General features: G+C 34.2%; 1 protein-coding gene across 1 annotated transcript; it reads left to right on the top strand.

Annotated features, from left to right (window-relative positions):
• The first annotated feature begins 72 nt into the window (after positions 1 to 72).
• Positions 73 to 19,992, top strand: LOC147074680 (pentatricopeptide repeat-containing protein 2, mitochondrial-like). Its single transcript, XM_085943366.1, has 9 exons — positions 73 to 244; positions 2,620 to 2,842; positions 6,750 to 6,852; positions 8,786 to 8,980; positions 10,177 to 10,273; positions 11,298 to 11,389; positions 12,991 to 13,101; positions 15,237 to 15,344; positions 17,322 to 19,992. The coding sequence occupies exons 1-9, from the start codon at positions 160 to 162 to the stop codon at positions 17,460 to 17,462; spliced, it is 1,155 nt and encodes a 384-aa protein (XP_085799492.1). The 5' UTR covers positions 73 to 159; the 3' UTR covers positions 17,463 to 19,992.
• The last annotated feature ends 750 nt before the right edge of the window (positions 19,993 to 20,742 follow it).

Below are 20,742 nucleotides of genomic sequence, written 5' to 3'. Positions count from 1 at the left end.
TACTTAAGATTTTGGAAAATATTTTCGATCATACCATACCCAAAACATAACAATTTTTTAATGCTGTCAACTCTCAACTTGAAGTTCAGCGATGGTTAAGTGACATAACCTCACAAAGTTAACACTGTTATTTTAAATTTTTTATATTGCACATTCATAATGTCGTACACTAGCCAAAGATATAGTAGGATACTGTTTAATAGCATGAAGCGATGGCAAGCATTGCCACTCCACCATATACATGGTGAGTTTATGAGAAGACTACATTTTTTTTCAATCGCTCTTTCCGCTTATTTTGTTTAATTCCTGTTAGAATCTACACAAATCAGTAACACGATAGAATTATATTTATAATTAATAATGTATGAAATTATACTCACATAATTTCTACCGCATTTTTATTATATTACTTACTTACCGGTTTTGCCTACCAAATAGGTTATAATTTAGTAGTTATTTTCAAGTCAAACAATACTTTTCAGTGGTGTTTTATTTTTGCCTTCTATTAACAATCAAGCCATAAACAGGTTTTCGCATCACACCTTCCTATCCTTTCATCATCATACATTTGGGCTGTGCTGTGCACATCGGGGGTGATTACAGCGCGTACCTACTGTGATACAATTATTCTTCAATCCAATGGTGGTGGAAAGTGTGCATCTTTGCCAGGTTAGCAGGTTTTAGGATAAAGATACAGTACTCCATATCGTCATAAAATTGTTTAAAAAACTGCTTAAAAATATTAACCTGTAGTTTTGAAACCAAAATTAATATATGTAACACAATTTATACAATGTGAAACATGGACCCTAAGTAAAAGAGAGATCCAGAAACTTAGAGTAGCACAACGTGGTATGGAGAGGTGCATGCTGGGCATAATGCGAAAGGACAAAAAGAGGAATATGAGTGGATAAGGAAGCAGACAAGGGTTTGCGATGTGATAGAGTTCATTAAAAGCCTCAAATGGAGAAGGGCTGTACACAAAGCTCGAAGAAGAGACAATCGTTGGACAAATTTAGCCATCCAATGGTATCCAAGAGGTACAAAACGTTCGCAAGGTAGACCTAGAGACCGCCGGATCGATGAAATAATAAAGTTCTGCGGAAGTTCATGGCAACGCAATGCACAGGACCGAGAGAAGTGGAATCAGCTTGGAGAGGCCTTCATCCAGCACTGGATAGACTCAGGCTGATGATGAAGTAAATTGAAATGTTTTTATATATGGTGAACATCCACTCCACTCCACAACAGAATAATGAGTAGGTAGTGAGGGTTTTAATTTTATCTTGACAACATTTTGTAGTCTAGCCAAAATAAAGAAGTGCAAAAATCCTATTGTATCTTGACATTGGATTTTGTTTCTAGGATACATATTTATATAGTGAGTTTTTTTGCAAATAAATGGTAACTTGATAATTTAGGTATTTATAGTTAACAATGGATTATGTGTCTATATAATTAATATGTACATATTATTATGCTAGAAAAAAAATCAAGGTCATCCGATATCAGTGGTGCACCCAGGATGTAATATTGGGGGGGGGGCCCAAGGAGGAGAATGTAAATTAGTCCCATAGGATCTTTTTCTTCTTCACAGCCTAATTTCTCGTTTATCGTTCTTTTGTCTATTGCACTCGGTGTACCTACACCATGGTCCCCACATCCTGAAACGGGCCCTCAGGCTAGGATATTTGGCGGGCCCCCTACCTACCGCTAAGATTAAAGGCAGTGTGAAACACTACATTAACGTTCTTCAAATTGTGTTTCAGTTCAAATTAAGGGTACTTATACAGTGAATTATTGGTGATTTTTAATTAATCTACTTTAATAATGAAGCTGTCAAGTATCGACACATAATAATCAAAAAATATATTGCACAATTATATAAGTAATTGAAAATGTTCATGGCCATGAAGTTTAATAGCGCAGCAGGCGACTTTTTTTATTATTAAAGCTAATTTATGATGTGTGTTTATCTCACTTATCTGGTCAACCCGACACGCCGGGCCCCCAGGCTAGAGCTCTGTCAGCCCTCCCCAGCCATGACCTACACCACTCCGGAATTCGGGTGGACACTGAGATTTTTTTGACAGTTCCATTAGGGATTGTGTTTCTAAAAAAACCTGACATTAGTGTTTCGAAATTTTTGTGTTAGAAATTAAAATCTAAGAAATTTTTCTAAAAAGGGTGCAAATTAAATTAAAAATTAAAAATTACAAATCACTTTTTTGCCGTGTTTTTATTTGTCTAAGCCCAAAGGTATAGTTTATTGGCTTTCAATTTCAATGTTTAAAATCATTCCTATAATTTTCATTTTTGGGGGGTGCCAGGGCCCCTTGGCCCCCCCCTGGGTGCGCCACTGTCATATATATAGAACATGTACATAAAGCACAAAGAAATTAGCATTATGCCTGATTTTAGACGGCATGTCAAACTTTCAAATTGTAATTACTCCGTAACATGATTTCGACGCTTGGCAGTAACCCCACGAATTTGAGGTAACTAAATTAACGGTACACATAAGTACAGTCCACTATGGCATCGGTCCGCAATAAAATAAATCACATCTGCTTATGTTTAAATTTTTAAATTATATCTGAACACGTAATTTTATTTTAGCGGCGACATTATATTCGGCTGCGTCGTTGGGCATCGACAACTTTCTCCTGGCGAAAGATAAAGTGGCGTACCGCATGACAGGCCATTCTGAAAAGTTTATCTCCAAAATGAAGGACTACATGGATCAAGACTCACAAAGCATCATCTTTTCAGAAGACCTCAAGAATATGGTACACTTATCCAACCGAGATGACATCCAGCTTTTGAAAGAGATGATTAAAAAGTAAGCTTTTCATATAATGTATTACATAGTTCCTTATAATTGATATTTCATTACCTACTACAAGCATTGTGTTTTCTTGGCATAATTGAGGTGCTGAAAATTAAGTGGTCTTATCTATTTACCATTACGCAGTGGTGAAGGGTGGTTATGTTAGGTTATATATTAATTTAGTAGGTTAGTGATAATTTATATTGATATACAGTCGAACTTGGTTATTACGATCACAGAAATAGCGAGATCTCAGATGTAACGAGGAAGCATTCGTTGACATTTTAGTTTATGATTTTCTCCATACTCTTACTTCTCTCCATTCACTTTTATAACGAGCTACTTCTCGGGCATACCGAGCATAGCTATTAATGTGTCGATCGTTTAAAAACAACATTTTCGACCCTAACCAATAAAATCGGATCGGATTATGTTTATGACACTAGTCAAGTGTCTAAGTACCCAATTGGTGTTTTCGCCGACAACATTGAAAAAGTATCCACGCATATGGTTGAAATTGCATGTAGAAATCCAATCCTTGTGAAGTCAGTAGGTACTTACCAGCACCGGCGGCTCAGCACTTCATTACAATAAACAACTTCTTTTGTAGTTTATGAATGCCATGCTTGTTTCGAGAATTTTTACGATGGTTTTCAGATTTTTTATGTTCTATGCTTAAATAGAATGTGGCACGAAAAATGTTATATAACGATATAACAAGCAAATTCAGTCGGTCCCATCTTCCTCGTAATAACTGAGTTCGACTGTACCTATATAAAAAAATTATGAAAAAAATATAACGCGCGACATGACTTACTTCCTTACCGTAATTACATCGTGAATTTGTTTAAAAGTTACTTACAATTCCATACAATTTGTTTCATAAAGTTTCACAATGATTTTTTCTTGTCTATTGTCAAGAAGTTCAAGCAAGTTGTTTGATTTACATACAATAATGGCATCATTTTAATTTTACAAATATTCCTTCTGACTGACATCCTAGAGTGAGAAATATGTGGAGAATAGCATGAAAGATCACTGTAATAATAGCACCTGTACATGTGCATGGATTTACTGGGACTAATAGTGTGTAAATTCAACAATCGCAATAATAACTATTTACACATAAAAGTGCTGACTCTCTCGCCAATATCATTCTTCAAGTGTAAGCGAGACGCGATGTTGTCATTGTATGGTGCTATTTAACTGGTTGTGAAAATTAGTCAAAAGTGTTTTGCGCGGAGTAGTTGGTTTTATTTTTCGACAGATTCGCCTCTATCGTTCTACTCACGATATCTCACAAGTTCTGTCACGTGAAAATTCAGAAGCTTCTGAACTTTTTTGATCCATGCATGTAATCTTGCAACTTGTACAATAATACGTGTTTACAGGTGCATTTTCTTGTTATGGCTGCGATAATACGTACTGTCAGCAGTAAATCCATACATGTGTAAACAGGGTATAAATCATCTCATCTGCAAATCCATCGTCGTTTTATAATTTGAAGCAAATGGTTAGGAACATAATAAATGTAATACTGCGATTAGTCAATGACATTTTGTATTCTCTAGTGTACATGCGCATTTCGAAAATTTCTAAATAGTTTGTTATCCGCATATGCAAGAAAATTTTGTCAGAAATATCAGGTAAATTGCGCAACTGATTTACCATGTTGCTCAATTCGAGGGCTTAGTGTCAAAGAACACTATCTACAAAAGTGCAACTTTACAGGAGAGCCAAAAATCGTTATTTTAGATTCTTGTAACTCAACAAAGGAAATGTTTATTTAAAACCTAATGTTAATATTTTATAATTTATTGTGTATTGTACATTTATCTTGCTTATGATGATGTTAAAATTTATAGGGATATTTTTAAAAAAATATGAAAACAAGGGTAACTTATGTAGTTAGCGTTAAACTTTACTGACGATTTAATAAGAAATTAGAAAAGATTGACATAACGTTGTTTGACTATCATGTAGCCGTAAATGTAAAATAACGTTATCTCAAAAAAAAAAACACTTTTTTTGTAGATAACGTTGTCTGACTTTAAGCACTCGAATTAGGGAATCTTTCCTGGAGGGCGATTCACGAATGAAGCAGTGAAAAACACCGCTTTAATTGAAGCACGTAAAATTTTTAGTTTTACAGGAGATATTGTGTGTATAGAGCTGAACGAAATGGATACGTGTGAGTGAGAAAGCATTCAGCATGCTTATACCTCATGTCCATGCGTTAGAGTAAGATAGAAAGTAAACATGCCAAAACGGATCGTTTGTGAATTTCATAGAAATTAAATAACATTTTTATCCATTTTGGTAATGACTCATATTTAATCAGTACTTACCGTTAACGTTGCATGGTTAAATCATTCATTGTTGAAGTACGTAGCCAATTAATCTTTAAACAACCTAGTTACGTCTACAATATAACAATATTATAACACGGAATTTCCGTTGTATTTTGCAAAAAAACATGTGTGTTTCTGTATTACAAAATCACAATAAATATTTAAGTGACAATTTAAACACAAACTAATACTTTCAGCGGTAATAGTTATGTAAAAGATAGAAAAAAATAGAATAACAACCTGTTCACTACGTACGAATTTTTGTCATTTAATAATATGTCAAACGGAGAGTTGCTAGCGCCTCTACCGGCAAAGCGTGTATAGTTAAATTGCATACTGTACTCGACACCACCGGTCGACTTTTAATATACTTCGTTGTAGTAGGTTTGCGCTTAGGTTGCGCAACGTAAGCGCAAGCCTACTTCAACGAAGTATATTAAAAGTCAACCGGCAGTGTCGAGTACAGTATGCAATTGAAGTATACACGCTTTGGCGGTAGAGGCGCTAGCAACTCTCTGTTTGACTTTGACATATTATTAAACGTCAAAAATTTGTACGTAGTGAGCAGGCTGTTATTCTATTTTTTCTATCTTTTACACAACTATTACCGCTGAAAGTATTATTTTGTGTTTAAATTCTCACTTAAATATTTATTGTGATTTTGTAATACAGAAACACACATGTTTGTTTGCAAAATACAACGAAAATTCCGTGTTGTAATATTGTTATATTGGAGACGTAACTAGCTTGTTTAAAGATTAATTGGCTACGTACTTCAACAATGAATGGTTTAATAATGCAACATTAACGGTAAGTACTGATTAAATATGAAGTCATTACCAAAATGGATAAAAATGTTATTTAATTTCTATGAAATTCACGATCACATTTCACAAACGATCCGTCATGCAGTGTTGCCAACTAAAATTTTCAAAATTCAGTAGATTTTTTGATTTTTTCTTCAAAATATCAGTAGATTGACAAAAATGTATGAAATTCAACGATTGTGTTTGGTGAAAGCGTGCATATTGACATAATCTCACAAGTGTCTTTTAAAAAATCATGTAAAAAGTGTTTTTAATTCATCACAAATATCATAATTCCTTTTTTTCCTGACCAAAATTTCAGTAGATCTACTGAAATTTTAGTAGATATGGCAACACTGCGACGTCATGGCATGTTTACTTTCTATCTTACTCTAACGCATGGACATGAGGTATAAGCATGCTGAATGCTTTCTCACTCGCACGTATCCATTTCGTTCGAAGCTCTATACACACAATATCTCCTGTAAAACTAAAAATTTTACGTGCTTCAGTTAAAGCGGTTCAGTGACGGTGTTTTTCACTGCTTCATTCGTGAATTGCCCTCCTGGGTAGATTACTGTAAAACGGATTCAAGTTGCGTTAAGTAACCAAAGTGATGATAGACTACTAATCATATCGAGATATATTGCACTCACAATGCGGGTGCATGGAATAAAGCCGCTGGAATAAAATTATCTTAAGTGTTATTAGCTAAACTCTTTCACCTTGTCTTTCATTATGTATTCTGTTTTTTGTTTTAAGGTTTAACCTGCAAAACAATCAATTGAGATTTGGAAGTTTTGTTTTTGGACCAGTCATAATGAGATTACTATACCACCTTAATGATGTCGACGCCGCTTTGGAGGTGAGGGTTTTCATTCCACCTTTTTATCGCCTGAATAACACGAAACCACACTATCCCCGCCGAGTGTCTGACATCTCTCTTATAACCAAATTACTCAAGCAGACTTGACGACTTCCGCTAAGCGCCTGGTCCGATGAGAGAAATGTCATTTTTAATTCGAATCGTGACCGAAATATATACATGTCTATTTTACCCTGATCATGCCGCCAAGACCTGAGTTTCCGCATTTGACCACACATGGCGTTTCCTGTAAATGCTGTCAGTTTGACATTTGCTTTTATAATAATAGTCGCCTGTCATTATTTCTTAATTTGAAATAATAATGTTTGTTAATAACTTAACTTAAACTTAACGTACTTGTCCAAATTGAGGGCTTAGTGTCAAACAACACTATCTACAAAAGTGCAACTTTACAGGAGAGCCAAAAATCGTTATTTTAGATTCTTGTAACTCAATAAGGGAAATGTTTATTTAAAACCTAATGTTAATATTTTATAATTTATTGTGTATTGTACATTTATCTTGCTTATGATGATGTTAAAATTTATAGGGATAGTTTTAAAAAAATATGAAAACAAGGGTAACTTATGTAGTTAGCGTTAAACTTTACTGACGATTTAATAAGAAATTATAAAAGATTGACATATCGTTGTTTGACTATCATGTAGCCGTAAATGTAAAATAACGTTATCTCAAAATAAGACTAATGTAGCCATTGAGTTGAACAATAGATATTTTACCACGTTTTTATTAGGTCGTATTCTTGTTTGTCTGGTACAGAGTACAAATTTTTTCTTGTTTGTCAAGATTTTTAACTAATTTCCCGACTAGCTAGACATTTGAAACTTTTAGAATATATCAGAACACGACGACAATGCATTCTTTTAATACTTTTGGCCATCTTTAAGCAGATTTGAATTCATTTTCAGTTAATTCTGTTTTGTATGTTTCGGAAAAAAATCGTTAAAAGTAATATTTACTACTCACTATTATTGGTTGCTAAGGGGTCCTAGCAACTAAATTATTAATATATACGTGCGTTACTATGGAAATCAAAATGACATTTCAGTATTCTATAATAGTTATTCAGTATTTCTATCAAGTACAAAAAAAAGTATTTATTAATAAAAAGAATTGTCAAGTTTATATGATTCAACAGAAAATTTAAAAACGTGATATATAAAAAGTTCTTTTTATCTTGTAATTATTTTTATTTACTTATCATTTTTAATACTAGTAGAGTATATGCTTCATAACTTTGCACTCCGGCTCTAGGATGAAAATGATGTAATAATATGTTCTAAACATATTTGTTTTACATATATTATCTATTTATTTATTTATTACTACATATTATATTAATACAGGTGAATATCATTTGATCTAATTTGATGTGAGGTAATCAGGCAAAGAGGCGTATCAGTGTAGCAAAAAGTGCAAAGTTATAAAACGTATACTCTACACAACGTATGTTATGAAACAATCAAAATAAGCGTCGAGACTATCCAATTGGCACCTGAATCATAATATGAAATATATCTGAATAATTACTATTTAAGATTGACGATTGCTCACGATTATAATTGGCATGAGTCACTGAGTCTGCTAATGTGGTTAAAGCGTAAACAGATGATAACACTACAAAAAAATCATAAATATAATCTGTAATTTCATAGTTTAATAATAATCAGGACCGGTTTCATCTGTTCGTTCAATGGATCATTGTCAACTGATACAAAATATCTAATACTACAGCTTTTATTTACACATATACAACAATACAACATTTCACGGTGAATACGGCCAACTGCATTCAATTTTTCGGACATGTCAAAAAATTATTTATGAAATGCCCTTTCATTAATTAATTATCCAAAAACTATTTTTAGGGTTACCTTTGTTCACACGTTTTGAAAAGAATTGTATTTTTCAGGTTTTTAATGACAAGGATAATGCAGGATTCTTTGATCAGTTGATGTCATATCAGCTCCTTATGGATCTACTCTTCGAAAACAAGAAATATGAAGATGCCTTACGAGTGTTTGAGCATATCAAACTCAAACAGACGCAAATGTTTAAGTACCCCAAAAACATTATCGTACTTGTCATGGCGACGTGTTATAAGCAGGTAATTTTCAGTTTTCACGATGGCGCCATTTGCTCTGAACGATCATTAAATTTTTTTTCGATTACTATACCGAGTTTACATTAAAACAATTGAATCTTTCCAACGAAATAGTCATACAGAATTTGAGTCGCCGTCACATCTCGGCTGTACCGCTGTATCCAGGAGTGGCGAAAAGTGGAGGTGGGCTGTGATCCGACATAAATAGTGCACACTAAACTTTGTCAGTGAGTACAAATCGCAAATAGTGTTCGTTAATTTTTAAAATTCAATTAAACCATGCGTAACCAAGCCATAATAGATAATAGAATAGATACAAAAAATAAAATTAAAATAACCAACAACATCTGCAATTTATACTCTTAATTCAATGAAAACAAATAAGTATGACTGGCAAAGTATGCACTATTTTTGCCGGATCTCCATAGCCTACCTCCACTAGGATGGTTTGGTTGAGGCAGGGTTTAATTGGATTTTGAAAACTATCTAGCACCATCAGAAATTTGTATTTGTAGCTCAATGTAAACAAATGACTGACAAAGTTTAGTGTAAACTATTTATGTCAAATCTCAACAGCCTACCTCCACCCTTCACCACTGATATCCAGTATCCAGAAATTACTTGTATTAAACGCTGTTTGTCACACAGTACATACATAATTACGTGGGATACCCGTAGGTTAATTAGAGAAGCACACCGGCGCAAATCTAGCGATTCATGCTCCATCGGGTGTCATATTTTTTTATAAAAAGGTTTTTTCTAGTGGGTATGTTATGCATGAGATGTTTTCAAATTATATATGTTCAATATATAAAACGTTACATTCTCAAATCTTGTGAATTATTTGTTGAATAAAATAAAATGGTTTATTAAAACTACATATTAAAAGTAAAAATGCACTTTATTTGAACACATTCAATTCAATGCATGACATTGAATTAAATTCCATATGCGTGTTCTATTTATAGACATCATGACTGCAATGACGGAGACTGAGATTACGTCATACATAATGCGTTTGTCTAAGTTTGTTGTTTCCTTCAAAAGGGGGAAGGAACATTCATTTTCAATTTACGTTTTCCCTTTATTTTCTTTTCCCTTCAAAAATGTAAAACGGGGGATTGCACTGTAATTGAAAATTATAATTGTATGCAACATTTATTCCACAGATATCTTCAATAGTATATTTTAAATTGCAGAATACCAAAGAGAGTTTTGAGTTTGCGTCGAATCTGTGGAGAGAGATGATGGATGCGGGCCATGAACCCATGAGAAAAGCTGTCACATTTTTTGCAGGTACATGTTTCTTTTATCGGTTTTATCCAATCACTCGACAGGCCTGATTATTTCCATGTTTCATTGGGGCCTTTCATGGTATGGTAACCTATGACCAGTAACGCTTATTAAAATGATAATATACAATTTAATTGCAACCATTAATATATTAACCAAAATATGCTATCAGTGCCATTTTATTCTCATATGGCGACAGGGTGTTGATTACAACACAGAAATACGCACAGAAACAAAACATACACACAATCTCTTCTGATGCATTTGTTATTAAATTGGCATTATCATTTTTTGTTTCTATAATGATGGTTTCATGTTACATAGTTAATATTGCGTCCAGTAATTATAACCGAGAGATTCGAGCATCTTCAATTCCATTATTATATACAATATATTTAAGAGCTAATTAAAAACAATTACATCTGTCTCGCTCAGCGGAGTGCCGGCTACCACAAATAATACAAACTGATTTATTTATTTGTACTTAAACTAGGCACAACGCAAGCAAAACTAGTGACATCCATAAAATTTCTCCTCAGGACTATAGAATGAATCCAGCACGCCAAAATAAATGTGAACAAATACAAAACTAATGGCCTTTTAGGCTTTATAGTTATACAAAAAGCCTCTTGTATGTGTTTTTTTCATACATTTGTGTTATGTGTGAGAAATGTACAAAATTAATTGAAGCCTTTCTATGATTGTGTTGGTTTCTGTTACATATTGGAACCAAATTATTGGTCCAGTAGGCGTAGATACATGTCCGTCTAGCCGGCAGTCAATTTATAAAACATTCCTACATATACGACAGATGCCGTTGGCAAATTATATTATTTTAGTAGAATATAAAATAATCAAGTTATTATTTTTAGCAGCTGTGTACTTACATTTTGTAAGTAGGTATCTATCAATAACTTTCCTGTTAGTGTGTTCTTTTCGGTTACAATTTTTTCATTGCTCTCCAACAGGCAGTATTAGCCATTGTCTATGACCATTATTCTAATGAAGGGTGTTTTTGATGTGTCAGGTTTAGCGTTGAATCAAGGAGCTCCACACGTCGCTCTGGAAGTAGTGTCCATGGTCAAACAGCAATTCTACGTCAGTATTAGGAATTTAAAGGTCAGTATTATTGATTTTTTTTTTTGGTTTTCTGTTAAAATAACGAAGTAGTCTCAGACTTGCTTATCTTTGAAACCGTGGGTGAGGGTTTGAATCCTGCATCTATAAAATCCAGAACAAAGAATGGTTAACAACTATTCCTTCCAAAGGCTAAGACACACGGCACTGCAGTTTACCGCGTTCGCGCTGTGTTGACGTGGATACTAAGTCGGTTTGGTTATGCCAGATGTGCATTGCTTATGCCAGGCATGAGAGATAAAATTTGGTCGATCACACCATAGAGGCCTATAGGTACTGAGTCATGAAAATGTAAAAAGCATGTACCTGCACTGTTATAATATAATTTGATTTCTTTGACATTTTGAAGAGGAAGCATTAACCGTTCCTATTTTTAATTTCTTAACCAGATTATGTGAAAGTTGTTTACAAATTAATCATGTGGATGACCGGGTGATCACTGCCGGTTTTGATACTGAATATGTAGTTACGGTAACTTGTCAGCTTATAAAATCTCAGGTTTGAATCCCGCGTCTGGCAAATTCACATTTTGAAAAGTACCCAGAGCACGGATTTAATAGATTGAGCCAAATGGCTAATATACATTTCTAGTAAAAATCTGTTATGAAACCTCTTTATGAAGTGACTCGGCAGGGCTATTCTAACATATCACTTAACTCTTAAAGCAATAAAAAAAGTATTTATATATATCGATACACCAGTTCAATAGGGGAACAACTCATAAAACCTTGTTCCGAGATAATGGCGTTTGAATTTTTTGCAGTAATTCTTATTTTAATTTTAAAGCCTTGATTTCGATAAAAGTGTATGTTTTTTTGTATTTGATTTAGTGGAATTCATCAATGCACAATGAAATTGTACATTTTAATAACGAATTGACAAATAAATTTGATTATATAATGGAATTACTGATTAATCTTAGAAAGGATTATTCAATTTTATGACACATTGAAGAAATTTTTAATTATTTTTTTTGCTGAATTATAAAGAGAATACTTTTCTACATCAAATGGCATTCTTAACTCAAAACCTTTAAATTTTGAGTTGTTCCCCTATTGAACTGGTGTATCGATATATATATATATATATATAATATGTCGTATTCAGTCAGTTGACTATCTTCGAAATATTTTTTAACACGGCCGCCCATAACTGCACCGCATTAACTGCGAGCTGTCAAATGTTGTTGAGTAACACAGTTAACACGTCATACTTGATTCTAAATGTATCCCATATTAATCTCCAATTGGACTTTTCTTTATTTATGTGAAACATTTGGAATCAAGTAAGACATCTGTACTAACAGTTATTATAGATAACCTTCTCGTTTATGGAATTGCTCCGTGATATCCGTGTTATTTTGGAGCAATAAAAATAATGGAAACGTGTCACCGTGTTAACTATTTGGAATAGCCCTGCAGATCCGCATAGATAGTCAATTAAAAAAAATTGTTTGAAAATGTAATGTTAAATAAATTTTTTTTGAGTCCCCAAATATATTTGCGAATGCTCCCTGAAGCATAAATTTGTTTCTGTCTCCATAAGATGATTTATTTAATATATTGGATGTATGTCGTGTCTAGGTAGCATCTCTTGCAGACTTGAACAGGCAGGAAGACACGTTCCCCATATTGAGGTCCGTTCTGGCGGTGGATATTCCTGAAAACAAGAAAAAAACATTTTCAACAGAAACTGTAAGTAGGATACCCATTTTAAATGAACTGTAAAAAATTAAAGCCTTCAGAAATCTATCACTATATAATGATGAACCTTGATAAAATAATGTCTCAGCAAAGATAAACTATTTTATCTTCAACCATATCTGCCACTTAGCTGGAGGATATGGACACCATGCGGCACCTCCAACAGTCCTTATCGCTAGTCAGTCTTGCATCGTTCTAGGTCGTACTAGTATCCCGTAGCTCCGCCGTATACACTATAGATAGTATTAAGTGGCCTTCCAGGACGCCAGAATCCAGTTGGCTTGCAAGCCAGGTTGAGGTTCTCTTCTGGCATCTGCAGCATGTAGCCAAGCCAGGTCCAATGTCGCCTCTTCACTCTCAGCGTGATGAAAGGTTGCTTAATCCGCACTCTTATCTCCTCATTACTCCTAAAGTCATACCACTGCACACCCAGTATCTGTCTTTGTATAAGCTTTATCAGTATAAACTTTGTCAGTTCAAAATAAAAAAACATTTTGGATGAGGATTGGAAGAACATGTTGACATAATTGGCCCTACCATAAAATCGGGATTTCACTGTTGAAAACTGGCGAAACCTTAGTTGAATGATATTTAACCCTTTTACTTCTATGCAAAAACTCCCACTGGGCCGATAGTTTGGAATCAAATTTACGAATTGTTCTAATTTTTTTTGGTCGTTGTTTGTCTGGTGTTGATAAAGAACAGCATTTGCTTTGTATTAGGCATGACTAAATTTATGAGTATGGCAGCAAAAAACTTGGTTTTTCTGGTGATTTTGGCTGATTTTGCTGTGACAATGTTCATTTAACCCTTAACACTCGAGTGCCGCCATATCGGCGGCATTAGAAGTTTCCCGTATTACTCGAGTGCCGCCGTAGCGGCGGCATCGCTTATAAAGTCATTTTTTGTAATATTTTCAGAAATTTTTATAATGCGATTTCAATCAAGTTAGAATGAATAATAATAGGTTATTACATTTATCTGAGAAAGAAGTCGGCAAAAGAATACTGCGTGCCTAATTTCAACATAGTATTTTTATCGGAATCTTCTCTTCTTTTATTCGTAGGTCGTCGCTTGCAAGCAATGTTTTTTGTCACATAAATTTTATTTATTGAACGTTCCCAGACTAGAGTGAAGTGTTTGTCACGCATGATTTTGAAGTGTGTTTATATTTTTTATTGGTTCTCCTTACGCAGGGGCGTCTCGTATAGTTTACAGTTTTATATTTGAATACTGTTTTTGATGACAATACTTACTAGTATATTATGCCGATTCGGAACCTATATAATGTGAAATACTCTAATGAGTCAAATGAAAATTATTACGTATCGATTTATTATTTTTTGAAAAATCTTTTGATAATGTGTACCGCACTGGGAATGAGTTGTTATGAGCCCGAAACTAATTTAGGAAATTTACGAGACAGCCGCTTATATTACAAGTGTATTTGAAGGCAATTCATTTGTATCATATTTACAGTCATAATGGACGATTTACACTTTATAGCCAGTTCTCTACATACCGCTATTTCATTACGATTCTGTGATAAGCCAGGATTACATATTGGAGATTGCTTTGTGAAATACCACACAATCAAGAATTATAAATAAACTAAAAATAAGTACAGTATATTCATTATAAATTTATTTTACAGAATAAAAAAAAAAAAAATTTTTTTTACATTTTTTTCACCAATTAAATGTTTTATATTGAAATTATGCTTTGTGCGGGAAAAAGTCTCGAGTGGGTGGTATGTACCTATAAAAAAAATTTCGAGTGGAAAAGGTTAAAGGTTCAAAATGTGCTACGGGATGGGAGCATCAGTCTGGTAACATTTTAAACACCAAGAAAAACGACATTACACGACACATGTGACATCGACAGTATGCGATGTGCATTGTAACATATTTGACGCTAAACTCCCAATATTATTACTTATTATTACTTTATACGCCATTAATAACACACAAAATAAGTTTCAAGTTTTTAAAACATGTTTAGAATTATTTATTAAAAAAGTTTTTGGCAAAAAACCTGTAGGAGTTTTCACATAATATGCTAGGCTAAATCGGGTGGGAGTAAAAGTGTTAAGAAATCTATTTAAACTCGTGGTTGATTTATTGTAGATGGAGAAATTGAAGGTGTCGATGGAGAGGTGTACGAACAATGATGTCAAAAGAGAATACCAACAAATTGTCCAGGCGCTCGAACGAGAGAAACTCATAGAAATACAGGTTGGTTGTTTTAATAGTATTTTGATTTCGGTATGAAAATAGTAAACTTTCCTACTTACATGGAATTAATATTACAACATATGACACTATCCATTCTATTAATAATTATATTAAACTTTATACTAACGATCACTCACGACATTCGACTGTGGGAATATTCTTCAAGAATAAGCATTACGTTTAATGTAAATATATAATTGCATAGTTCGGTCCTTAGACTTATATAATATTATCACACTAACCTCATCAGACGGCGGAGGATGCCGCGCCGCGATCCTCTAATTTTGGTCGATTTACGATGCTTGAGACCAGTAGCGTAAGAATGTCTCATCTGATCGGAGCAATTTTCATGTCAATTTGTGCGATAAGAACCAAACTAATTAATACATTAACAAACAATTTCATTTATACCCACAAAAAATGACCGCACCAAATAAGAAACAAAAACTTGGTGAAGCTAGTAGTAGTAATTCCGGCAGACAGTTTGAAAATTGGTGGACCGAAATGTATGGCGTAATTGAAAAAAGTGATAAAGCTATTTATACATGTGCTATGTTCTGTGAGTGGTATCTAGAACATCATCATTTTTTTAATAGGATTTTTAAAAACTATGTTTTCCTCACGAAAAACTGCTCGGCATGTCAGACAGTTGAAAAATAATATTTGGGAAATTTTGGCACGCGTATATAAAAAGGTTCGCCAACCCTGGTCTATAATCTGTGTTTTATCAGTCAATGTTTTACCATACGCAGTGGTGGGCAACCTATTTGACAGAAGGGTCAATTAATCTATTTTGTAGTTAATCCTTTCTATGCCGCAATTAGTTGTATTGCCGCAATTGATAGTAATTAACATAAGAATTGGTGTAATTAGGGCGTCCAAAGACGCTTTGGGCACTTAACCGGTTAAATATAGCACTACTTTTATTAAATGAATAATTCACAAGATTTGAGAATGTAACGTCATTCTATATTATATTGAACATACATAATTTGTAAACATCTTATGCATATTACACATTAGAAAAAAAATATGACACCCGACGGGACTTGGGACAATGTTTTTCCAATGCTACGGGCATCCAACTTAATTATGACGATTTTAACTAGTCTATAACTCTAGGTGAGGTTTAATTGAATTTTGAAAACTAACATGCACCATCTGCAGTGCTCGAAATGGAAAAATTTACGATCCGGAGCGCTTGACAGTTTTCTGAAGATTTTTACATAATGAAGTTATCACAGTTTATCTGTTTTTTTCATAAAAATAAGTGGCCAGTGGTAAAATAAGCTCAGACGGTCAAATTATTTATTCCAGGAGATGGAGCGATAATTTAACGATTTCACGAACAGGAACGGCGCTCCAGTGCGTTCCGGTCCATTTCGAGCCCTGACCATCTGTAATATGAATACGTGTATTAAATAAGGCTCTAAGTACCAAGTAGTATTGCCTCTAGTTAGAAAATACCGAGTCATTGCAGTGAAATTTCATGAAGCAGACCTTTTGAAAATGTAGTTTTACAGTGTGAAGCAATCACGGCAGCTTCTATAATTTTAGGTATTAAGAACTCGCAAGTGTCAACACACCATCGTCAGCTATTTTATATTGAATGCCGTTGACCACTGCAGTGCTACTTACACCTAAATAAAACACGCTAGTGGACTTACAACGTCGACAGGTTTAATTATTTTGCTGTATTTTTTTGACTTGCTTGAGGCACTTAAGACTATAGTTGAAGTTATTGGCGTTGGTATGTAGAACATTTTTCTATAAAAATGTCAGTTTTTATTATTTTGGTACTTAGCGCCTTAATTAATACACGTATTCATATGTATTCGTAGTCAAATGTAAACAAATAAGTATGACTGACAGTGTGCAATATTTATGTAGGATAGCCACAGCCTACCTTCGCCACTATTTGTCGAAGATAGACGTAGTTGCTGTAAGTAATATTATTTTTTTATTTGTTTGTTTCAGACATTAGATGACATATTATGTCAAGAGATTCAGGCGTTCACCGCTTTTGAGCAGAACGCACCACTGCATTCCTCGTTCCAGAACAAGCGTCGATTCCAGCCCGCCCCGCGTACAAGACCAGGACTTAAGGAGATTTATTAAGTCATTTAATTAATCCGTGTTTCCACATAATCAAATATGCTGACTGAACTTGGGATTGCCCAATGTAATGATTCTCACTTGAGATTGTGATTTTTCTTCATAATTTAGTCAGGGTATCTATGCCAGATGCATAGATGTCCTTGTTAAGTTAACCCAACGGTTGATAATTACACTTGCATAATTGAATATCATGTTCAAACGGCTCTCCTCTCTGTAATCCGGCAGTTTAATGTGAAACCTGCCGGATTATAGAGCAGGAGAGCTGAGTTGCAAAATGCCGGACAATTGGACGTGCCGGATTGGTGACGCCTGATTACTGAGCGCCTACTGTACATATAACGTGTCATCCATTTCACTATAGGTTAGATGAAATGATTAGTTATCTTTTATAATAATATGTATACACTCTGGCCGTTTTTTATGCGGTAGATGCGTTCTACAGGATACCCGCATAAAAAAATATTAGGAATGCATTTCATAACTTTCCAAAATGTATAAAAAGCTGGAAGATGCTACTCATATACGTTTGGCGTATCCCGACTCAAATGCTCATTGTTATGTATACAATATGCTGGTCATTGAACATTGGAAAGAAGGGGGGGGGGTAATATCACTCAGAGAAGCCTTATCTCGCTTGGTTTTAGCTGCATCGTACAGGTCACAGCCTGTGTTTGTATAAAATACTGCCAGTTTGCTTTGCCTGCCGGAACACCGAAGTACGTGGCATGCTGTTCACTATGTTAATACAGACCAATATATTTTTTTTTGAGAATGTTTATTATATTGTTAATCAGTTTGATTTAGTCTGGTGGAGTAGTTTACAAAATTGAGATAGTCACTTGATATTCACCACATATAAATATTGTTTCTATGACATACAATAATATCCCATAGTAACGTGACAGGTAAGTCCGATGAAAATTGATTAAGTCGAATTTGCATATGTCAGGGTACAACTTTGTATAAAAATACATATAAATTTTATTTAATTGGTACCAAAGTTCTGTGTACATATTAATATGTTGTATGAAATATTAAAAAAATAAATGAGTTACGTAAAAAAGTTATTTCGCTATTTCGATGGATTCATAAATTCTAACAAATTCGTCTGACCTTTTTTTCATGGTAAATTTCTTCGTGGCAAGCTAATAATTTTTTTATTCCTTGCTTTGTGGTTATAACACGTTCTTCGTGGAGTCTGTTGCTTGCAATTGTCATGCGCTTTTCTGGTGGAACTGAGTTTTGGATACTTCAACTGCGTAACTACAGGTTCGCTCATATGGTGAACTTCTTTATCACCATGTATGTGAAGCACGTGTTGAAATATTTATGTGTGTTGAATGCCGTGTTTAGGTATCTTATAAGTTATCATGAACACCGGCAAATAAATCCAGAATCTCCTAAAAACATTAGTGTAATGGTATTCAAAATGTACAACGCAGCTAGGGCAATCCCATGTAATCACATTGTGTGTTGCATCAGTGCATTAAGTTATGTGTTTTGTGAATGTATATTACGATAAACCAGTGGCATTTTTACAATGTAACGAAATATTAGAAGTTTTAGACAAAGAATAGTGTTAATTACTTAAGTTTATACGTACATTGGTGAGACATTCTTTTTACAATTTAATTGTCAGTATTCAAATAACTTGTGTTAAAAATTACAAAATCCTTCACTAACCGCCCATTACCGCCTGCGACGGCTAGACGCATCCAGAACTAGGTGAATGTTTCAAGGACGGTTCAGACATGTGGATACTTCATGGTGGGTTGCAGACATTTCAGGTGCTCATCAACACAGCTATCGAGTCAGTTCTTTTGATCGTGTCGCAGAATGTTGGGCGTGCATCACTGATCTGCTTATCGTCATTTCCTAACTGATCCAGAAATGTTCACCTAGAATCTAGATGCTACTATTTGTGCTTGCGTCTAGTCGTCATAATGAGCGGTGGGGGCAGTGCCTTATTGTAATGAAAGTTGAGTTGCAGCTGTAATCCTAGTTTTGGATAATTGCCATAACAAGATGTTTATAAAAAGGCTAAGTTGACTATTACCAATAGCAGATGATGCTGTTTATTTTAATGACATTTTTTCTATTGAAAATACATGACTCTGAAACACAGCTCACTGTCGGGGTAAGTGCTCTTGATTTGTGAGCTATCAGTCTGGTTACAAGTCATGGGAATTAAATCTAATATTTATGTTATCGGAAGTGAATCAAACTTCCAACAAAATGTGGGCTTTCAAGTCCATTTTTGATCTACCCTTTTTTATTAATAGGTATGTTATCTGAGGTGTTTCAATATTATGTATTTTTAATTTTAATAATAAGAATCCTAACATTTTTGAATGATGTCTATATTCAGTATCAAATAAAAAAAAAAAATGTATTTTTACTGTGTTCATGAAAAGCTAAGTAATACTATGTACTGTAATTTAAATAAAAGCCATTTGTATAGGAAAAAAATGTTTTGTCACATATTGATATTGTGTTTGTTTATGAAATAAATGATTACTTACAATATTTATATGATGTATTTTAATTTGTTCTCAGTCCAAGTTATAGGTGTTTGTGGTGTTTCTGACCCTCGTAGTGGTTGAGCGAATGGAAGGAAAGAAAATATGTATTCATTCCTCTATAAAGAACATAAATGATAGAAAAATGGTGGTGCATCCAATTTGAGACATATTCCACTGGATAATCTACCATATATACCAGTGGTGGTGAACCTACAGCACGCGAGATAATTTTTCATGGAACGTGTTTGAAGAGAAAAAAAATACCTATAATAATAATAAATGACAGATCGCATTGTATAAAAAATAGCAAGCAAATACTCTTCAAGAATAAGCATTATGTTTAATTTAATTGCATTGATTGGTTCCTTAAGCGTCAATTACATTGAGCTTCTTTACGAGCTGTTTGTTGGCGAATTTAAAAGTGGGCGATTCAGCTACTGCGATTTGATGATTACACATGAAACTTTCCATTCACTGAGAAACCACAAGCCAGCGACTATTTTGACATAACGTAGTTCGTTTTTTTACCAGGAGGTTGCTACTGCGCTCTACTGCGCAGACGCAGTAGGCCCACACGCCGGCGTGTAGCGTGTAAAGTTGACCGGCTATCAACTTTTCTCGGTAGAGTATTTACAACCTGCTTGTTAGCTTGTTCGATGATTACACTGGGCGACTTTACAGGCAGATTGTAAATTCGCCAACAAACAGCTCGTAAAGAAGCTCAATGTAATTAACGCTTTAGACTTATGAGTCACATA

This window comes from Rhyacophila brunnea, unplaced genomic scaffold (assembly GCF_057557595.1).
Source record: "Rhyacophila brunnea isolate RB1 unplaced genomic scaffold, BYU_Rbru_1.0 scaffold_16, whole genome shotgun sequence".
Classification (NCBI taxonomy): Eukaryota; Metazoa; Arthropoda; class Insecta; order Trichoptera; family Rhyacophilidae; genus Rhyacophila; species Rhyacophila brunnea.
Note: the sequence above shows the minus strand (reverse complement) of the source record. Positions and strands in the feature narration are given on the sequence as shown.

Excerpts from the sequence above, each read along its gene's own strand:
- LOC147074680 (XM_085943366.1), top strand. The coding sequence starts at position 160 with ATGTCGTACACTAGCCAAAGATATAGTAGGATACTGTTTAATAGCATG. Across the intron at positions 8,981-10,176 it reads TGGCGACGTGTTATAAGCAG|AATACCAAAGAGAGTTTTGA; the intron begins GTAATTTTCAGT and ends TTTAAATTGCAG. Across the intron at positions 11,390-12,990 it reads TCAGTATTAGGAATTTAAAG|GTAGCATCTCTTGCAGACTT; the intron begins GTCAGTATTATT and ends TGTCGTGTCTAG.